Consider the following 21,466-nt stretch of genomic DNA (forward strand, 5'->3'; position numbering starts at 1 on the left):
TCCACTACAACTATGCAACTTGGCGCCGTAAAAATATTTTGAGTTAACTTTAAACTAATGTCAGCTAAATGCAGAGAATATTTTATTACTTTTAAAAATAAAAATTATAATATCTACAGCGTCCATCATTTGGTTTTGGAAAATATAGTTTTCGTTTCATTTTTGTATTTATTGTTAAATTAACTTATCTACGGTAATTAGCTATTAGAAAAACTAATATTAGAGAGTTTTTAGGCATTAAAAATAAAGTGTAGAGGGTGTTAAATGATAATAAAATAGTATTTTTAATAAATGTCAAAAGTGAGAAAGAAAACTTCCACACATACATTTCTTTTTTCCTGCATGTCTCTTGTATTCCACGGTTGACCCAAATCTCGAATCCCCGGCGATCCGCTCACCGCCTCCATTTCCGACCATGTCCACCTTCAGTGGTGACGAGACCGCCCCCTTCTTCGGCTTCCTCGGCGCTGCCGCCGCCCTCGTCTTCTCCTGTAAACCCTATTTCTCCTCTAGCTCTTCCTTTATTTGGCTCCGATCTCAACACCCTTATCCATGTCATATTTTGATTCCTCCAGGTATGGGAGCTGCTTATGGGACGGCTAAGAGTGGGGTTGGAGTGGCGTCGATGGGCGTGATGCGGCCGGAGCTGGTGATGAAGTCGATTGTACCGGTGGTCATGGCGGGAGTGCTCGGGATCTACGGTTTGATCATTGCGGTTATAATTAGTACTGGGATCAACCCTAAGGCCAAGTCTTACTACCTCTTTGATGGCTATGCTCACCTCTCCTCTGGTCTCGCTTGTGGCCTCGCCGGGCTCTCGGCCGGCATGGCCATCGGGATCGTTGGCGATGCTGGTGTAAGGTATTTGGTCCCTCTTCCTATCTTGTTTGCTCTTAAATGTTAAAGATGGTAACGTTTTAGTGGCTTTTGATTTAAAGTTTATAACTTTGTTATCATGGTGCTATATTGTATGTATTCATCATTAGTCTAATATGATGATGCAAAATTTTCTAGTGTGGGATGCATCTTAATGCAATTTCATGTACGTTGGTTGTTATTCTCAGGAAATTTAACTAAGGTATATACCTAACTATCTTTTGTCCTCGTACTAGTAGTTTTGTATCATGAAGAGTAGGATATTTTAGAAATGTAGAGTGGAAAGAGAGTGAAGGCAATGGTAGAAGGGAAAATATAGTAAAAATACTCAGATTTTTTCCTTGATGGGTATTGCCAGAAAGTTCATTATAATGGATATTTGTCAAAATAGTCATTTAATTGTCTTTTAGTGTAATGTACACTTGTTAGATACTTTTAGGCAGTGTTGCCAGTACTTGTGACAATCTCCTTCACTTATGCAGTTCTGCTGTTTCCGGTGCTTCCTTTTTATTGATATTAAATTTGTGCTTCTTTATACATTACATAATTTCCTTTTGTCTTTAGATCCATGAATGAGATATCTGAAAGAAGCTAGCCTTTAGCTTTGGTCATTTAGCTATTACCTAACATACCTTCTTTTTCTTGGAATTTCTAATGAATATGCTTATTCTTTTCCCATTCTTCCCATCTTTGATGATCTGCCTGGATGCACATATCTTATCATCCGTCATGATGCAATGTCATATGTTCCCTTCATTCTGTAAAATGGGCCATGCTTCTTACATTCTCTGGAAATCTAGATCTCAGTGAATAAGCTGCTTGAATAATCTTATAGGTTCTCTTGTCATTCTAAATGAGTTTGAAATTGTCTACTCCATGCCATTTTCAGTTATTCAGCTAAATTATTCCATATTTTGAGCTATAACCTCCCAAATATATACAAATCTGATCACTCACAGTATTGTATATGACTCTATATGCCACTTTTTCGTCATTATTCTTAATGGAAGATAGAGTTTTAGGAATGATGCAAAATGAAAGTCTGTCTCATAAAGATGTAAGTTTGTTGGATGCAGATGTAGAAGAAATAATAGCTAAATCTGATATGTATGAAGTTAACCTTATTATATCTAGTTGGACTGCTAAACATCCTTCCTGTGTACAAATGATTATTATAGTATTATCAGATCCTCACAGGACTAGCTAATTTTCTTCTTGTACATTTGAGTTGTTTCATATTCTTTTCTGTGCTCAGACTCTGAATTCTATCTTCACTGAGTTTCATGTTGTCATTTGTTTTAACTAGTATCTTTAGTGACATCTTGCATGTGAATTTCTTACTTGCATCTTTGGTTATCTTTCCGATTTGTAAAATGTGTCGCATGCTTATGTTTTGAATTATTCATAACCTTTTGGCTTTCCTTGGTTAACCATCCCTACCTTCAAAAGTTCAATCCACAGTGCTGTTCAATTTTTTTATTGTCATTCACTAATATATTTATATATCATATATATGATTTAAGTATGTAAGATTACATAATATAAAATAGTAGTACATGATATAGCTATATACCTATGAATCTATATGCGACAAATTGTTTTTGGCTAGACTTATTCTCCACCATTTGGTATAGTTAATCGTATCTGAGCCATTCAATATGTCAACTGTGCATTCTTCTTAAAGCAATCATAATTCACAGATGTGCTCAAAGTAGGGGTGAAAACGGATCGGATAGTGCTCAACCCATATCCGGATCCGTATTTTTAGTTCGGATACAGATTCGGATACGGATATTGGACGGATAGCAAAATTTAAAACCATATCCTAACTAAACGGATACGGATAATTTTCGGATAAAGAATCGGATCTTAAACGGATATTGATTAAAATTAAAATAATTATAATATTTTATTTAAATATAATTAACACAAAATTATTAAGAGTTTTATAACAAATAATTTTTTTGTATGTCAAATATATAAAATTAGAGAAATTAATCTCTATAAATAATATATAATGTATTATTAGTAATAATATTAATATTTACTATTTAAATAAGCAAACTAAAAACTGTAAATCATTTAAAAAAATATGCGGGTAAACGGATATCCGATATCCGTATCCGAATCCGAAAAATTTATCCGACCCGTATCCGAATCCGTATCCGAATTTTTTTCAAAAATTCTATCCGTATCCGAATCCGAATCCGAATTGGATAGAAATTTTTTATCCGAATCCGATTCGAGTCGGAACGGATAGCGGGTCGGGTCGGAGTTAATCCGACCCGTTTTCACCCCTAGCTCAAAGCCTCAAACTAATTTACATTTTAAATATTTACTTAATATAAATCATGAGAGAACTTCTCACCATTCCAAGAGTCTTTTTGCGAGCCTTGTATTAAGGTGATATGTCCTTAGTTTATGAAGTGGAATTATCTGTGATTCTGTATCTAATCTTAAACAAATGAAAGCCTATTAGATTCAGATAGTTCTACCCGCTCCATTTTGATGGGCATCATGGTATTCTTGTCTCTAGTTTGTTGGTCATTCCTTAGACCAGCAAGTGGATTTGTTTCTTGCACCGAGTTACTACCAGATGCTGGTGCAGAAATGCTTGTTTAAAGCAACATCCAGCCCTTAGAAGGAAGCACCGCTATCTAAGAATTCTAATGATCAGTAAAGAACTAGATGAACCAAGCATCATCAGGAATGCTAAAGCTGCCATCTGAGTGGTTGAGGTTTCAAAGGATTCTTTTTTGTTATTATGGATGATGCACAGAACCATCACGTTTACGATTAGCCAACAAATTACAGTGCAGCAGAGAAGTGATACATATGAGCTAACCAGCAATGCCCCAAAAGAACACATGTGCTCCTAAAGAAATACATCAATCAAAAGATCAATAACAGTAAATGAGTAAATATTTTGTGTCATCCAATAGATAAGTAAATAAATTTAGGTTTCACTTACATTATATGGCAATGATCTACCTATGCTTTCATGATTTCAGTCCTTGCGAGCTGAACATACATGTACAAGTACATCCAGCCAAACAAACCCCCTCCCCAAAAAATGCATGTCCTTTACTTCAGAATTCCTATCTGATCTCTGCCCTATGGCAGCACTGGCAATCTGTATTTCTTGTCATGAATTGGGAAGTGATATTAAGTTATTAACAATATAATGTTTCTCTTGTTGCCAGTCCTCCTCCATTCATAAATATCATCATTTGTACTGCTTATGTTTTCTCGCCATGCAGACAGTCTGTGAATGTTCCATGTGATTTCTCTTGTGGCCCTATAAGTGTCTGCCGCAGCCCTCAGGCCAGCTATTCAGAGTGTACTGTAGTGTTCCCTTTCCGGAATACGGTACTAGTGTCATTTGATTGTGAGGCTCTGGCGACTGTTGGTAGTTGGTGGTGTTATATCTCATTACATCCTTTCTATTCTTTATGGTCAAATTAAATGTTAAAGCACTTATTGATTCTGCAATTGTAAGATATCTCAGTAACAAAGTGCATTTAACTATTCTAACTCTGCTATCTGCTTGGGGTAAATAAACATTGTACTGGGTTTATCTTTGTTTTATGAGATGCAAAGCAGGAGAATCTTTCTCAATTGGTAATAATAACACTGATCTATTGCAGAGCAAATGCTCAGCAGCCAAAACTCTTTGTGGGAATGATTCTGATCCTTATCTTTGCTGAAGCGCTTGCCCTGTATGGCCTGATTGTTGGGATCATCCTCTCCTCACGTGCAGGCCAATCAAGAGCAGACTAGCGAGGTTCTTGTTATCTTCTTGTGTTCTCTATTTACATTTTATATCAATATTCACAATTTTTTGGGCAGTTCTTCTCTTCTGTGCATTGATCCTTCTGAGATCCATAGAAGTTGCTAATTATCTTGTGTGCAAATAAGGATCATCAATCTGTAACTCTTCATGATCTTTAGATCTTGTAATAGTTGTCGTATTTTGATGGGCTGTGTTTGTTTTTATTACCTCCTCTTTTCTCACTTAGGTATGGGAGTTTTTCTTTTATTGAGTTTAGTTTCTGAAGTTTGAGAGGAGTAATTTTGAGCCGGAACAACTAAGTTGACTTTGTAATGGTTAGGGGGGCGAAGTCAATTCTTATCAACTGCTTGGCAACCTCTGAATAAAAATTCTTCTTCTCTATGAACTCAATCTTTCCTTCTTTGTTTTTCCCATTCAGTAGTAGTCTAGTAGACGTAATAATTGTCCAATTACCCTCAACTTACACCCTAACATTTAATTGATAGATAATATAATATTATAACCTTCATGTTAACGGAATTATAAAATTAAATTAAGCTCCCCAAATAGTTTGAAGAAGGAAAATATTAATTTTAACAAAATAGAACTAAATTAAGTCTTAAAAATATTAAACTCACATCCAAATTCTGAATCTAAATTTATTTTTAAAGGAGTGAGGCAAGAGTAACTTAGAAAATATAAACATATCCTTTTTAATCAAAATAGTCTGTGTCTATTATCATAACCTTTACTCCATAAATAGAGCAGAGATAACAAAAAAAATTACAAGATAATTAGTTATCTCAATGTTAGGTGTAACAAAATCTAGGGGAATATTAAGGATTTTATTACTTACAAGTTAGAGATGATAGATGACTTGGACTATTATAAACGAAATAAGATAAGGTTTAATATTTTTAGCAAATAGAGATCTCTATTAATAAAAATAAAAAGAGGGTTTTAATTGTAATATAGACGAATGTCGGGGGTATTTATAAATTCTAGGCATCTTTGATTTCGGCTTTAAGCTTTCTAGGCCTTGGACGCCACTGTTTAAAAAGGAAGTTTATGGCCCATTGGGCCGAAAGCAAGACTCTTGTTTTAAACTCATCTATCCGCGTCCTTCTAGCTTTACCCAATTAGAATGCAGCACACGGATCGTGTTTTTTCTTTAACGCAATCCTACCCGTTCGATTCTATCCCTCTTGTCTACCCCATAAAAAAAAGCCGCACGTTTCACGTCTCTCGACTGCTTATAAATACCCCTTCAAACTGGTTTTTCCTCCAATTCTGTTCCCTTGTTCCCTTCTCTTTAATCTGAATTTTAAACCCTAACTCCTTGACTTCTTCTCTTCACTACTACCATGGCTCGTACGAAGCAAACGGCCCGCAAGTCCACTGGCGGCAAGGCTCCTCGCAAGCAACTCGCCACCAAGGTACGCATTAAATTGGTTTAAATGTAGGTTTTCCCCTTCTCCTTTGTTTGGATCTCTTTTATCTCAATCTAACTCGTTTGCGATCTCGATCTATCTAAGGCGGCGAGGAAGTCGGCGCCGACGACGGGAGGCGTGAAGAAGCCACACAGGTACAGGCCGGGGACGGTTGCGTTACGTGAGATCAGGAAGTACCAGAAGAGCACGGAGCTGCTGATAAGGAAGCTGCCGTTCCAGAGGCTGGTGAGGGAGATCGCTCAGGATTTCAAGACGGATCTGCGTTTCCAGAGCCACGCCGTCCTCGCGCTGCAGGAGGCAGCGGAGGCGTACTTGGTTGGTCTCTTCGAAGACACCAATCTCTGCGCCATCCATGCCAAGCGCGTCACCATCATGCCCAAGGATATCCAGCTCGCGAGGCGGATTCGCGGGGAGCGCGCTTAGATTTCTTCTTAGAATTATTCTTCTAGGATTCTGAGTTTTCTCTTCCTCGTTATTGTTCCTGTAGCGGTTGTTTTTTGTCAGGGGTTTTATTTTGTAAATTTTGCAACAGGATGGTGATAACTGGAATTATGAAGTTATACTCTTACTATCTCTGCAATTCTTTCTCGTAGCATTTTTGAAGATTTGGGCCGAGTTTGATTTTAATCGAAGTTTAAAGCTGTGATTTTGGTGAATTTGCCGATGATTAAAAATGAACTAATGGGTTCCAATCTGAATCAAATGAGAAGGCGTAAAGACATCGAAGAGTTGCGATTCAGTATAAATGTAGGGTAAAATTACACTTCCACCCCTTTAAATAGGGTAATGATATAATATTATAGCGTTTGGTCTAATGGTCAATGTCACGTGTTTGTCCACGATTATGCAAAGGCTTACCGAATTATTGTTTATAATTCTTACGATAGTAATATGATATTGAGTAAAAATATATTCATGCGTACGTTATTGTCGAAGAAGCCCTACATGGACCTCGCCAGGGAGGGTTACAGATAACGAACGTACATGTTTTTGTTTCTCTGTCTCCCTTCAGTTAATTCTATGTCATCTCGATCTAATTAATTTTTTTCACATATTTCGTGATGCACTTTCGGTTACTTATTAGATATATATATATATATATGTTTTCTAATTATAGTTGAAATTATTCTACTTCTAATTTATAAAAAAAAGGGTGAGCAAAGTTGAAAATAAAATAGTTATTTAATATTTTTTAGTTAATACTATGGAAAGGATGAGATATTTTTTAAGTTTAGAAGACTACCGTGTAAAAGAAAACAAAAAAATTATAAGGTGCATAGAGAAATAAGGGTGTTAGTGTAATTATATATATATTTTTGAGTATCTTTTAACCCTTGGATAACTTTGTCAACTCAGTGTCCTTTTGTGTCAAGAATTAATCTAAGACCACAGTTACTTCCGAAATTAAGAGGCAGGAAACTTGGGCCCACATCCATCGGGAGAACGAGTAGAAGGAAAGGGAGCGAGGGGAGTCCTCCATCCCCCAAATCTAGCGGCTAATCGCAATGAGCAGAAGAGAGCAAGCCGAAGGGGAAGAAGCGGAAGAGAGCGAAAGGAGGATTCTTTAGGGCTTTGCTCTTTTCCTCTGCTTCTCCCCTCTAAAGGTGAGAGATTTCCATTGTCTAATAGTCCTTTAAGTTGCTTATCTCTCGGATCAGTTTTGGATTGGAATCTTCTGTCGATTTTTAAGATTTGCGTTGGTTGGGATTTCGTTTTTGGTGTTGGAAAAATCTATCCTTTTACCCTGTGTTCGTGAGGTAATCGGGAGCATCAGTTTTCGTGTGTACTCCGGTTCTTGGATGCAACTTGAAGTGAAAAGAGGATACGGAGTTGTTGATATGATTCTGGTTTGGTTTTGGGTGGAGTAACAATTATAACATTGTTGAGTGCACTTCTTGGTGTGAGAGTTTTTAGTCAGAATCTGTCATCCTTGTTATTATGATGCTTTTAACATGATTACCGATGTTCACTCTGAATCTAAGTGCTAGTTAATGGCCAAAGTTACCTATTTTTTGCATGCAGTTTACTGGCAAGCAGGATAGATTGATCACTAACTTTTGGAAGGCTTATTTTGGATCATGATATTAGTTTAGATGAAACAATATAAAAGGGAAGGTATAGCCATACAGGAACAAATTCAATTGATTACTGAATTGAGGACTTGACGACGTATTTGATGTTTGAAGCAAATAAAAGACTTACAGCAGCGAAATAAGATGCGAAAAAAGTTGCCTACATTTTGCATGCATTCTACTGGGCAGCAGAATAGATTTATCACTAGTGTCTGAAAGGCTTATTTTGGATTTTGATCATGGTTTAGATGAAAGAGTATTAAAGGGGAAGGTATTGGATGAATTTAGTTAATCACTGACGTAAGGATAAATGACGTGACTTATATATTTAATGTTTGGAGCAGATAAAAGACATACAACATCGAAATAAGATGTGAAAAAGTTACCTACGTTTTGCATGCACTCTATTAGGCAGCAAGATAGATTGATCACTAGTGTTTGAAAGGCTTATTTCGGATCATGATTGATGGTCGTGCCAATTCCCAGTCGATATAGGGTTGGCATGCCCTCCACACATCTCTAATAAATATTTAGGGTATTTAGAGATATTTTTGATGTCTTTGACACGACGATTCTTAATTTTTATTTAAATATATGTATTAAACTCTACAATACAGTTTTTTATCCTTAAATTATTTTTGTAAATAATCTATTTTATAAAAGATATAGCAATAATCTGGTAGAAAGTAGAAACATGATTCAATACATAATATGATTGAATACATCCATTAATTTCTAATAGTTCAATAATTAAAATTAAAATTTAGTCGAATGTAGTTAATATAGCATGTTTTTATATCAATTTTGACCCAATTTGAATGAATTCGATATTAATTTTGAATTTTAAAAAATTATTTGGAAAAAAAATTTGGTGAAAAAAAATCAAATTTGCCCTTTGATTCCTACATTTTAAAAAGCATTTCATAGATCTAGCTTCAAACTGGATTTATGTAAAATGACCCTTATAAATAATAGATCTAGTAATGTTGAGTTAAATATATCAGTTGTATATTCCAAATTAGTTTGTAAAGTGTAAACCAAAAATAAACTAAAAGTAAACCCTGTATCGACATGGCACAAGTCGGTATGCCTCAGCATGGCACCGTGCCATTGATGCCTATCATCATTAGTTTAGATGAAAGAATATAAAAGGAGAAGGCATCAAGATGAATTCAGTTAATCACCGATGTAAGGAAAAATGGCTTGGCATAGATATTTAATGTTTGAAGCAAACAAAAGACATGCAACAACAAAATAAGATTCAAAAAGGAGATTGTTGGCCTCAAGCATTTTTAGGAATTACCCAGGATCCAGGAGGACCTTACACCCTGGCCTCCTAACTCGAAGAAAAAAGATGAGAAACTAATGTGGCAGCTGCCATATGTGGTGCATAACTGCATATGCCTTCCAGGTTATGTAGATTAAGCAAATCTGGACTTATTAAATATGAAAGAAAAGAACTTGGAAACATAAAATAACATTCACAAAAGAATCAAGAGGAAATACGGCAATACATATGCTTTTTTAGGGCTTAGTATTCACCTTGAAGTTTCGAATTTGCTAATGCTACAATTATGCTAACTATGATGGGGTCAGTCAGAATGCCACAGGCCAGATTTAGAAGGTTAAATATCCAAGTGATTAGATATGTAGCCAGTTATATGCCATGCCTATTTTGTTTGTATCTAGTTATATTGTACTTATGTTACCCAGTTGCTTATGTACTCCAATATGAAGTCTGACTACACATGTCTTCATCTCCATGCTTGATACAGTGCGAGCAAGGGACCAGGTGCACATGTGTGTCCATAGCCAATCATTAATGTGCTTGAACCACATTTTAGACCCTGAAAGGAAAGTTTTTTTTCCTGTTAACATAACAAAACCATAGCCTATCAAGGAAGAAGTTGGGCAATATGAAAGCCCTTACCAATATTATGTTGAGCCAATACGACCTCACCTTGCTCCCAAGTAACCATGTTGCAACACCACGATGCTTGGAGCTACTCCCCATGGTGATGCATAGTCATTAAAATTCATCAAAAGGCTCGATGAGTTCATGTGTCTTGATAGATTCTTATGACCATTGTACTCTGTGTTGTCCAAGTAATTTTCTGTTTGAATGCATGACTGACTATTGGCATTCTATATTGATGACTGATTATTTTACTGCATCCAAATAAATTAAGGCCTAAATTTAGATGGGCAGGCTCTAGCTCCAAACTGTGGGGAGTTGAAACTTTCAAAATTATCAAAACAATACCTCATTTCTACTAGGATATACGAAGTCAAGACCTGGTATATCAATATGCTGGTTTGACCCAGGATATCATCAAATTACTTCCCTGGGATGGATGTGTAGCTATATTCAAGTCATAGGGTTTTTAGAGCTGTTAGTCATCCTATACCTATTTTGTGTCTCAAGTTGGTTTTTGTGAGATATGACTATATGACATCTCAATCCAAGCAACAGGGACATTATCATTTTTATATATCCATGCTAGTTTTTCCAGTAATTAGGTCCATCTGTTGTTTCTTACATTTTTACTTATAGTCTACTACAATTCTAGCTTCTGGACACATAAAGGTCCCTTCATATGTTAAAGAATAAGTAAATTTTATATTGCTTCACTATTAAATAAATAAACATGGGGACTTTTGTATCTTGACTGTTGAGTAAGACTATATCATTTATGTTGAATATACCCTTTCCAGGTACTGAGAACCTTAAATTCTTTTCTTTTTTTAAATTTTGTTTTCTGGTAATTTTTTATGCCATAAACTATGGAGATCTTTGGTCTGAACTCTGAACATGTTCTTGTCCCACCAAGGCATCAACTTACTTGCTTTCTTCCATAAGGGATTATTTACTATACTTCTGTTGTTTATGTCTTGCTAAAAGGAGCTTTACGTATCACTGTGATCAATTTATTGAATGCTATCTATACAAGTCACATGCTCGAAAATTTGAACCTTATGTCTGACTTTTCTGCTGAAACTGGTCTTTCTGTGGTTCAGACTTTAACGTCTTTCCTCCTTTTTATGGATGCTATTATTATGTATTTAACATTATAAAGATCCTTTCTTATTCTCTATTAATGATCTTTTTATGGATCTGAAGCAGTGTAAGGATTCCCATCTTTTATTGCTGAAAGCCAATGTAGATATGGATGAAAGCAGAGATACAGAAACTGGGAGACAGAGGCCTGACCAGTACAAATCAGTTCATGCTCAGGTATGTAGAGTGTATGATTGAAAAATCTGCTTTGTTTACTGTTTATAGTGTTTACCATAGCCTTTTAACATTTGGACATGTAAGCATAATCATGATGAAGCCTTAGACTATCTACCAATGCTGCTTCTATGCTATTCTGATAAAAGTTTTACTTGAGGTCATATTTTTTCTAAGATGGCATCCTTAAATTTTCTGCCCATTTAAGCATTCATTGGCCAAATGAAGTTGTTGCTCGCCTACATGAAATTCTCAACCATAGTTATTGTTCTGTCCTTGATTCCTTTCTTATACCGGTCACCTCAAATCATTACTTTAAGGAACTTGTCATTAAGTCTCCTTTCCATTGTTTTACCATGTCCACCTTAACATTCTTGTTCCTTCTTTGCCATCACATCCCACACTTTTGATATGGTGACTTTTGTGAACCTTAATTGGACAACTATTTAGAGGAGTCAATAACTAAGCGATGATTATTCCATGATTATTCCAAAGGATCAGTTCCATAACATCAGTAGAGTAATATGAAAGTTTTTATTTAATGGTTTTGGAACTCAACAGCAGGTAATGCTAATAGAAGAAACCACTATCAAATTCTCATAATTAACAGTCTTAACAGTAGAGCTAAGAGGGAGAACTGGCCATGGCAACACCAAAGATTGATCTAGACTGGAAGTCACCGACAAAAAAGACTAGAGTCCGTCCTAAGGTCATCTCATTGTCCAAATATGACAAAGAACATATCATAGGTTTATGAATCTAAGGGCATCCAGAAAAGGAGATCGTCCACATGACTTGTGTCATTTACTCATGTTCTATAAGTTTGACATGAGGTAATAGAGCCTCTCACTTCCTTGGAGCCTTTTTATCTTTAAATTGTGCTTTAAAGTTTAAATGACCTTGTATTTTTGGGGTTGGGACAAGGCTTCAATGATGACAACAAGAAGGAGGCTTCCCTGCAGCCCTGCACCACTAGATTTCTTATAATGTTCACTAATGCAGTTATGTGAAAGATAAAGATAGAAGAACTTTAATCTCCTGGTTGGATTTCTTCTTTGTTGTTACTAATTGTAGTATGACATTATAGTGGATGATGCCTCAGAATCAGATGAAGGACCATCACACTATGAAACTAATTGCCCTTATGACTGAGCGGAACAATGCCATCCAAGAGCGCAACCTGGCCATCTCTGAGAAGAAAGCTGCTTTGGCTGAGCGAGACATGGCAACCATGCAACGTGATGCTGCAATAGCTGAGCGAGATAGCGCCATAATGGAACGTGACAATGCCCTCGCGGCCCTTGACCTTGCCCGTCAGAATGGAATGAATACAAATGGCGGACATGGGTGTCCGCCTGGGTGCACTGCTCCCCGTGGGTTAAAGCACATCCACCACCACAACCACCTTTCACATGTTTCGCCGCCCCAATTATCAGATGCTCCATATGATCATGCAAGAGAGATGCACATTATGGAAGCATATCCAATATCAACAGCCTCAGAGAACGATGTGAAAGTCCGAAAGGCTAAGCGGCCAAGAAAGGAGAAGAAATCCCAAGCTGCTCCACTGAAGAAGACAGTGAAGACACAAAGGAAAAGCAAGAAGGTTGGTGGTGAACAGGTCACAATTGCGAGAACCCACGCCGAGTGGCATGATCAGGGTGCGCTCAGAGGTGGGGAAGATCTGAACAAGGTTTCAAAGCAGGAATGGAAGGACCAGGACCTGGGTTTGAACCAGGTTACATTTGACGAGTTGACCATGCCTGTGCCTGTCTGTTCATGCACAGGGAAGTTTCAGCAGTGCTACAAGTGGGGAAATGGTGGGTGGCAGTCTGCTTGCTGCACCACAACATTGTCTATGTACCCACTTCCAGTTATGCCCAATAAGCGCCATGCCCGTATGGGAGGGAGAAAGATGAGCGGTAGTGTCTTTGTGAGGCTGCTCAGCCGGCTGGCTGCAGAGGGCCATGATCTATCAATGCCGGTGGACCTCAAGGACCACTGGGCCAAGCATGGAACTAATCGCTACATCACCATTAAGTGATGCGAAATGGTTTACCTGAGCATACACCTTCAAAGCTGTGGAATAGGGTACTAGGATCCATTCGGTGTTATTACTGTTAGGCTACTTTCCACTGTTTCATGCTCTGATGAGAAATTGAATAGAGATATCAAGATCTGTCTATGGTGAAGCTGGGTAGCATTTAGAATGTTCAGGTGGTTATGAACTTTTGAGTGTGAATATTTTGTATTATCTACCCCCGGAACGAAAGCTTAGAAATGGAACAGACTCTTATTACAAAATTTCGACAGCTCTCCTTTGTTTGTTTGTGTTTTCTTTCTTCCATAGATTATTCTCTAGACTTTCATGGCTTTGTAGTGTGCTCATTCATCATCTCTAGACAGAACCCTTTTTTGGTAGATGGTAACTTTGTAACCTTCTTTTCCTTCAATGATGAACTTATAAGGTAGTTGTAGATACTGGCGTTGTATTACATTCATAAGAAAGATACTATGTTTGGATTTGGTTTAGGCCTAATTTTAAATTAATTTGGTGAGCAGTAAACTGGTTTAGTCTTTAAATAGTAGTTTATCTTAAAATTAGTTTAGGGCAATCTACTTAAGCCAATTATTCTCTCATCTCTTCTTCCATCCAATACTTTATATTTACCAATAAAATTCAATTACCATTTGCAATGACTTATATTCTCTTCTTTCTCCTGATCTATTCATTATAAAAATATTTTAATTATTTGACAAAAATATCTCCTAAATTTATCACGTTTTATGTCACATTAAGTGTAAACATAACACCACTAAATTAGTTTATCCTAAACAGATTTAACTTACCTCATCTAAGTTAAAAAGAAAAAAAATAAGCACAGTAACTAAATTAAAAAAAATTATACCACATCCAAACACCACCCCTTATCAACCTTTTTTTTTTGGCTACATGGTTTGCAAACAGTTATTGGGTCCATCTTATCAGCATAAAAATATTCAAACTATATATCAAGTTTATGAACATAGATTCGGATAAGATTCTTTAACAAATATCTACATACGCCTGAGACTAATTTTCTTTTTCTTTTTTCAAAAAAAAAATTTCCTATTTATTAGTCTATCACTAACCGATCCGACAAGTGGAAATTACATTCTTAGCCCCCAGAAATTCTGGCTTAAAGGGCATCTCTATCTCTCCGCACGTCACGTTGCATGAGAAGTGAGAACGTGCTCCCCATTCGGCCGTCCATTCCGTGACGTCAGACGACGATATCTCCCCGGACACCGAGGCGCCGACATTTCCTTTTTTATTTTATTATTTTCCATATTCCAGACCCTCTTTTTTATTTTTATTTTCTAAATCTCGTGTGACGTGTCAGTAATGCGGTGAAGGCTATTATGTATATCGTCCATGGGCAACTCAAATCTCGTCCGTCGGATTCTGAGACTCGTCTCATCAAATCTGGGAAGCAATTATAGTGTGGTGCGATTTCTATCCCCTAAATCCCAACCTTTACATTATTGGTGATTAGTCTCAAATCGCAATAATGTTGTTTCCGAAGATAACCCAAACGATTAATTTATAAACGTAAACATATGCACACCTTTTAGACACTAATCACGTTTTCCCCCCCACGGCCGTTGTCCGTTGAGGGTAAAATAGTCATTTAGATAAAAGTAGAGCCGAGATAAGATACCAATTGAATGCAATTAAGAAGGTCAATGCGGGGGGGGGGGGGGGGGGGGGGGGTTCACGAAATTAAATACCTTTGGAATTCACGCGAAATGAAATCCGCACTTAAATCCACGCATATTTTCCTGAATCGATGCGCTTTGTCCGTAGAAATTTCTTACAGGCCGTGTACGTATGATTGGCGAGCCAATATTATGCTGCCAAGTATTCCGATCCGCAGGAAACTCCTGAGTCAATGCTGCAGCCAATCCGCTGACATGAGAGTAGAAGAGGGAAAGAGATGGGAGTAATCTCACACAGAGACAGAGGAGGGAGGAGGAGGGAGGCTTCCATCTCTTCGTCCGCTCCGCCGAAAACCCACCTCCACACTTGGCACCCACTCGGTTACCCCCTAATCTCCGCCGGCATTCCCTCACAAATCACGGCCGGTCACATCCCAACCGTCCAAAACAAAGTCCACTAATGGAGTCGGCCAGCGATCTAATGCAGCGCTTGAGACCAAACTCTTCGACCGCATCAATGTCGTCGTACTCTCAGGGGCATTTCCACAAACATTCTCCCGGCATACCGCCACCCCACCCACAACTCCCGCCTCCTTCGCCGCCGGTTTCCAGGGCGGCGGCCTTGCCGCCGCGCAAGGTCCACCGCCGCTCCCACAGCGATATCCCGTTTGGGGGGACGGGGTTAGTGAAACAGGAGTCCGATTTGGGTCGGAATGCGGAGAATGTCATCGATAGCTGCGATGATTTGTTCACCGCCTATATGAATTTGGATAGCTTCGAGCCCTTGAACTCGTCTGGGATGGAGGATAAAAGAGAGAACTTGGATAGCCGTGATAGTAGCGAGAATGAGGCCGAGAGTAGCGTGAACGAGAACCCATCGATGGAGAAGAAGGAAGGGACCAAAAGGAGCGCCTCGGGGGATCTTATCCCGGTGAATTCGAGACATTGTCGAAGTATCTCGATGGATAGTTTCATGGACAAGCTGAATTTTGCGGATGAATCGCCAAAGTTGCCGCCTTTGCATAGTAACTCGATGGATGGGGAATTTAGTGCTTCTGAGATGAAGAAGATTATGGCGAACGAGAAGCTCGCGGAGATGGCATTGGCAGATCCCAAAAGAGTAAAGAGGTAGTCCTTGAAACATATTAGTTTTCCATGCAGGGGTTATCATGTTGATTTAACTTGTGCTTTTGGGTATTAGGATCTTGGCGAACCGGCAATCCGCTGCTCGCTCTAAGGAAAGGAAGACGCGATACATTTCAGAGTTGGAGCACAAAGTTCAAATTTTGCAGACAGAAGCAACTACATTGTCGGCTCAACTTACCTTGTTGCAGGTCTCTTGTCGGAAAATATTATTTGGGGACTTGCTATACCTTCTAATTGTATTGATATCATATGTCTATCTTTCTACAATCTCATATGTAACTGTTTGCAGAGGGACTCTGCTGGACTTACCAATCAGAACCATGAATTGAAGTTCCGTCTTCAAGCCATGGAGCAGCAGGCACAACTAAGAGATGGTAACTTGCTTTTCTTTAAGCTTGGGCTGCCATGCATAGTATAATTTTATAACTAATGTTCTGAGATAGCATGATTTTGTACAACTTACAAGTAAGATTATCTTATTCTAGTTTTACATTCTTATAAGCCTTTTATTATCTCTTAAATTGATTTGTTATTTTCAGTGTCAGCTAAGAATCAAGGCGTTGATATGAGTTGTATATATAGGTTTTATATAACATGGATTTGTATCGGTAGCATCATACAACATGCGTCTGATTTCTGAAATTTATTCAAGTTTTGAGTTATGGTTCTGCATATTTTAAATAATATACTCACTTTCCATCACTTAATTCTTTATCGTTGGTATTTCTTTAACTTTTTCTATGCTCATTTAAGACTGTTTTTCTGCACAACATTCATGAATTTTAGCAGTTGTTAGATACTGCGCCTTACCTTTGAAAGTTATATTTCTGTCATATTTTGTGGGGTCACGAAGGTGCATTACATTATGTAATAGTGTATCTTGTGCATCTTTCCATTACAAATTACTGGGACAACAGTAAGAAATGGTCCACCTGGGCACTTTAAAGTGAGCTAAGTAGCTAACTTGATTGTTCTTGATATTGGATGTAAGATACCATGTTAATTTAATAGTTAGACACATTTGACATCACGAGCAATTATGCACAGTCCAGAGAGAATATTCATCAAATATTCTTTTCATACCGAAAAATTACGAGACCGATTGGAATAGATCTACATCTTTGGTATTCGGACCCTCAATGAATTTATACTCTATCTAGGTCGAATCTGGACGAGAATTCGGCAATAGTGTTGGTGGCAAGGTGGGGGTGATTGTGGTTTAGAGAGGATAGCAAGGGTGAATTGGTTTGTAGATGTTGATGGAGATAGTGGAGGAAGAAGCTAGAGTATGGAGGAGAGACAGAGAGATGAGAGGTGGTGGTGGAGGTGGTGAGAATTAATTTATTTCTACTCTACTCTTATGACTACTATATTACTCTTACTCTTAATATTGTCTAAGGCTGAAGTATAATCCTCAATGCTTGGATTTCAATAGATAATTAAACAAAAGAGATCGAAATCTCCTATATATAGATGTCAGATACAACAAGTTCTATTAGGATTAGTCCTAAAGGCTTACACGACTTGAACTAAGATTTGTCTCAAAAACATAGATAACTTAATTTGACTTGTTTTAAAAGCTCATATGACTTAATTTGACTTGTTTTAATAGTTTATATAACTTAATTTAATTTACTTTAAAAGTTTATATGGCTTAATTTGGCATACCTTCAAGGCTTACATAATTTAACTAGACTTATCTTAAAGGCTTACATAACTTAACTTAATTTGTTTTCAAAGTTTATATGACTTAACTAGCCTTGCTTTAAGGACTTATATAAGAAAGAAATATGAATTAGTTAAAAAATAAATTGACTCAATCCATCAAAAGTAATGTCTTCATTGATATGATCCAATCTAACCAGATTCATAGCAAAATGAAGCTAACTTTTCTTCACTATTTTTTCCATTCCTATTGATATGATCATGGCCTTTATTTGTATCTTTTAAATTCATCAATTACGAGGTCCTGTTTTCTTTTATGGAGAGTTGCTTCCTGTATACTGAGACTAGAACGCTTTTATGGCTGCAATATGATTGATATTCTTGATATTTTTTTCTTCACGCAGCACTGAACGAAGCATTGACTGGGGAAGTCCAGCGTCTAAAAGTTGCTACTGGAGAAATTAGTGAAGCTCATCTTTCAAAAGGCTTAAATCGGCAATCCTTGCTTAATTCTCAGATGTATCAAATGCAGCAGCTACAGATACAGCAACAGCAGCAACCACAACAACATCAGCTTCAACAATCTACCAATACCTCTCTCTATCAAATGCAGAGTCAGCAGCAGCATACACAGCAGAATAATTCCAATGAGAAGCTTGAAAAGAACTAGTAATATCTTGGAAGGGAAAATTGACCTCACAACTGGTTCTTAAGTCATTCTTTGCTTCACATTTTATTAATCCAGTTGACTGACTGATCTGGAATATATGTTATTGATGCATTCATGCTTTTGTCTATATACTGCTACTGTTTTTCTTATAGGTATATCAAGGTATTTTACTATAAGCAGTATTTGTACAGTTAATGTTTGGCTGATACTTTGTTGGTTAAATCAATTGTAATGCCAAGTTTGTTGCTCCTTAATTTGCTTGGGTAAATAGCTGAAGATGTTACAAAATTTTGATGCACAGCTCAAAATTACAAGGCTTCAAAAGAGTTGTCAGTATATCAATGGCTGTCAACTTGACATCAACCCTCTGGAAGTTGACATCCATCTTATTGTTTTCAGAAGCCTATGTCAGGCTTTGGAAGATAGATGCCGGTATGGTGTTATTCTGGCCTTGGGAAAAAAGGTGTTGGGTATTGTAATTTGTGTCATCTCCAGTTGAATGGTGGAAATATGTGCTTTGATTTATAGCTATGGATTGCTTCAAATGAATCTGGAAAAAGGGCAATATAAGTAATTGAGCACCCCTTTAATATTTGAGAGGTAGTTCCATTAATTTCATATGGTAGATACTCATAGCCTAGTAAGGCTAATCCCATAGGTTCAAGATTTTCTTTTCACATAATGATGTACATTAGTACTTTCCCTTGGTAGGAAACTGATTACTATTCTAGCATGGGGACCATCAAAGTTTTATTTTTTTCATTCACTTGGATTCTCTCATGCTGATAAATTCCTTTAGGCATACAACCTTCTGATTAGTAACTATCACCATGAAGCTTAAGTTTAGTACTAAATACAGCAAACTCGGTTTCATATGTGATCAAACTTATCATGGAGTTATTCAACTGCTTATGATACACCAAAATAACTCCTAAAAGATTAGAGAAGAAAATAGACTTGAGACTCTTGACATAGGTAACTTTCTCTCCCACAAATATAACATTTCGGATTAAGTATCAGTGGTAGGAAAACATAGCACTTCATTTAGCTGCAAAGGACGATGGCTGGAGCAAAATCTTCTGAAACTGGGAGGCGAGGGCTCTATTCTCTTGGCATAGCAGAAGAGCTTTCTCCCTCAACCTCTGGTTCTCTGCCATGATGCATCTGTTCTCCAAGTAGAGCTTGAGATTCATCATCTCAATCTCTGCACCAGCTTTTCTTAGCTCTCTTCTCCCACTCTTCTTCCTATTTCTAATTCTTCTTGGCAACCTATAACAGTAGACGTACATGCATCAATGCACAAACATAGGTTAGTTAGGTAGAACAAAAGCTAGTGTGATATTACCTCCCAATTGCAGCCATTGGTGCATGTGATTGGTGGTTCTCCATGGAAGTTGAGGAGTTGGAACACATAATTCTGCAACTCCAGATGCATGTACTTATAGTCGATAGAAAAGTTAAGAGGGAATTTGGATAGGGAATTGAAGTGAACTGAATGGAGCCAAGGGGACTTCTTGGGATATGCAAATGAGCCACAGTTAGTCATGAGCATTTTATAGATGGAATTGGGTTGGGTAATGATTTATTATGTTTCTAATTTCTTACGAGTGATGATGCATGACAACAATGAACAGGAAGACAGATTCGCCATGATTGATGAGGGGACTCCTCTGAGCCTGATGGCTCGTTTAGGAATACGAATAATACCCTTTTATTTGCTTAATTACCTTTAGTTTTAAGTATAAAAAGACAATTTTCTATCATATCAACTGACAGTGTGACACCCTCTATAACTATCATATTATCGTATGAACAAGACTTCTAATTTGCTAAGAGATGGTATAAACAAGTGATGAAGTGTTATAGATAACAGGGCAAATAGGGGGTTTTGGTACATTGTTTTTGATGATAATTGATGCAAAAAGTCAAAAGTGTTCTTAAAACTTTATTCCTCTTGCCTCTGGATTCTCCTCTTACTCATAATTACTCTAGCCTTCTTTTTCTATGTGAATTCCAGAAATCCACTCTCTCTCTCTCTCTCTCTCATTTAATTCTGAATGATGACAACTCGCAGGGTCCATCTAGGCTGCTCTGTTGACGCAAAGCGTGGATATTTGCTACTTGACATCTTCTTGCAGGGCAATCATTCTGGGTGGAAGAAGAGCAAAGATTAGACGTGGCAATGCATGCAAAGTTTGAAGAGTGAGAGAGTTCCTAGATGGGGGCTGCCTATGATCGGATTCTATCTATTTTATAATCATGTTCAAGTTTGAAGTTAATTATAATAACCTCACTCATCCTAAGTCTGTTTAATCTTTGGAATTTCTATACTTTTACTTTTACTTTTACCATAATCTTAAAAGACTGCTTTAAGGGTATTAAAACTATGTTAAAAAAATTTCTCTAGCTTTTACATCAAACTTATGACCTGAATCTAAATGGCTAAATCCCCACTGACTCTTCTATACTTGTCTTTTACTTATTCATTGAACATGATGCCTTAAGCCCTTAGCATTGTAAGCCATAGAATGGTCCATATAGAGTTGCAAGGCAGTGGTCATCACTATCAATCTCTATTAATTGGCATGCCAATTTCCCTGAAAGAGGCCCTTCATACCACACCATTGCACTCAAAAGATCAAAGCCCAGTATCTCCCTCATCATAGCAATCATCAAGAATCTTTGAAGGTTGAAGAAGGGCGAGTCATGGAGATGAGCACACTGAGGACTAGGACCACTCCCCCCCTCTTGAGCAACTACTAAGTAGGGTAGTCAATAGGGATATGAGAACTCACTATTTCTCCCAATACCTCTCAATTGCTTCCAAGTGGCTTAGGAGGTCCACTTCCACCGATTCATGATCCATCTATGCCAAAATGGGAT

The 21,466-nt window shown here is 37.4% G+C and overlaps 4 protein-coding genes across 6 annotated transcripts; all 4 read left to right on the forward strand.

The window, feature by feature from the left end:
• The first annotated feature begins 314 nt into the window (after window positions 1–314).
• On the forward strand, window positions 315–4,853 carry LOC140778230 (V-type proton ATPase subunit c1). The gene is made up of 3 exons (XM_073122840.1): window positions 315–491; window positions 576–861; window positions 4,524–4,853. Exons 1-3 carry the CDS (start codon window positions 416–418, stop codon window positions 4,654–4,656), a joined length of 495 nt encoding a protein of 164 aa, XP_072978941.1. The 5' UTR covers window positions 315–415; the 3' UTR covers window positions 4,657–4,853.
• Window positions 4,854–5,924: 1,071 nt separating this feature from the next.
• On the forward strand, window positions 5,925–6,672 carry LOC140778231 (histone H3.3). The gene is made up of 2 exons (XM_073122841.1): window positions 5,925–6,084; window positions 6,184–6,672. Exons 1-2 carry the CDS (start codon window positions 6,013–6,015, stop codon window positions 6,520–6,522), a joined length of 411 nt encoding a protein of 136 aa, XP_072978942.1. The 5' UTR covers window positions 5,925–6,012; the 3' UTR covers window positions 6,523–6,672.
• Window positions 6,673–7,502: 830 nt separating this feature from the next.
• LOC140778786 (barley B recombinant-like protein D) lies at window positions 7,503–13,738 on the forward strand. Of its 3 annotated transcripts, none has more exons than XM_073123653.1 (3): window positions 7,503–7,703; window positions 11,296–11,406; window positions 12,506–13,738. In XM_073123653.1, the coding sequence occupies exons 2-3, from the start codon at window positions 11,338–11,340 to the stop codon at window positions 13,445–13,447; spliced, it is 1,011 nt and encodes a 336-aa protein (XP_072979754.1). In that variant the 5' UTR covers window positions 7,503–7,703; window positions 11,296–11,337; the 3' UTR covers window positions 13,448–13,738. The 3 variants fall into 3 exon arrangements, with proteins under 3 accessions (XP_072979754.1, XP_072979753.1, XP_072979752.1); XM_073123652.1 differs by having other exon boundaries at window positions 7,504–7,703; window positions 11,293–11,406; window positions 12,491–13,738; XM_073123651.1 differs by having other exon boundaries at window positions 7,505–7,703; window positions 12,491–13,738.
• A 1,590-nt stretch (window positions 13,739–15,328) lies between these two features.
• Window positions 15,329–19,110, forward strand: LOC140776987 (bZIP transcription factor 29-like). Its single transcript, XM_073120886.1, has 4 exons — window positions 15,329–16,230; window positions 16,304–16,436; window positions 16,538–16,622; window positions 18,318–19,110. The coding sequence occupies exons 1-4, from the start codon at window positions 15,563–15,565 to the stop codon at window positions 18,581–18,583; spliced, it is 1,152 nt and encodes a 383-aa protein (XP_072976987.1). The 5' UTR covers window positions 15,329–15,562; the 3' UTR covers window positions 18,584–19,110.
• The last annotated feature ends 2,356 nt before the right edge of the window (window positions 19,111–21,466 follow it).

Source organism: Typha angustifolia, chromosome 15 (genome assembly GCF_048772165.1).
Source record: "Typha angustifolia cultivar Huaian chromosome 15, ASM4877216v1, whole genome shotgun sequence".
In the NCBI taxonomy this organism is placed as follows: Eukaryota; Viridiplantae; Streptophyta; class Magnoliopsida; order Poales; family Typhaceae; genus Typha; species Typha angustifolia.

Excerpts from the sequence above, each read along its gene's own strand:
- LOC140778230 (XM_073122840.1), top strand. The coding sequence starts at position 416 with ATGTCCACCTTCAGTGGTGACGAGACCGCCCCCTTCTTCGGCTTCCTC. Across the intron at positions 492-575 it reads CGCCGCCCTCGTCTTCTCCT|GTATGGGAGCTGCTTATGGG; the intron begins GTAAACCCTATT and ends TGATTCCTCCAG. Across the intron at positions 862-4,523 it reads GTTGGCGATGCTGGTGTAAG|AGCAAATGCTCAGCAGCCAA; the intron begins GTATTTGGTCCC and ends GATCTATTGCAG.
- LOC140778231 (XM_073122841.1), top strand. The coding sequence starts at position 6,013 with ATGGCTCGTACGAAGCAAACGGCCCGCAAGTCCACTGGCGGCAAGGCT. Across the intron at positions 6,085-6,183 it reads GCAAGCAACTCGCCACCAAG|GCGGCGAGGAAGTCGGCGCC; the intron begins GTACGCATTAAA and ends GATCTATCTAAG.
- LOC140778786 (XM_073123652.1), top strand. The coding sequence starts at position 11,338 with ATGGATGAAAGCAGAGATACAGAAACTGGGAGACAGAGGCCTGACCAG. Across the intron at positions 11,407-12,490 it reads ACAAATCAGTTCATGCTCAG|TGGATGATGCCTCAGAATCA; the intron begins GTATGTAGAGTG and ends ATGACATTATAG.
- LOC140776987 (XM_073120886.1), top strand. The coding sequence starts at position 15,563 with ATGGAGTCGGCCAGCGATCTAATGCAGCGCTTGAGACCAAACTCTTCG. Across the intron at positions 16,231-16,303 it reads GATCCCAAAAGAGTAAAGAG|GATCTTGGCGAACCGGCAAT; the intron begins GTAGTCCTTGAA and ends TTTGGGTATTAG. Across the intron at positions 16,623-18,317 it reads GCAGGCACAACTAAGAGATG|CACTGAACGAAGCATTGACT; the intron begins GTAACTTGCTTT and ends TTCTTCACGCAG.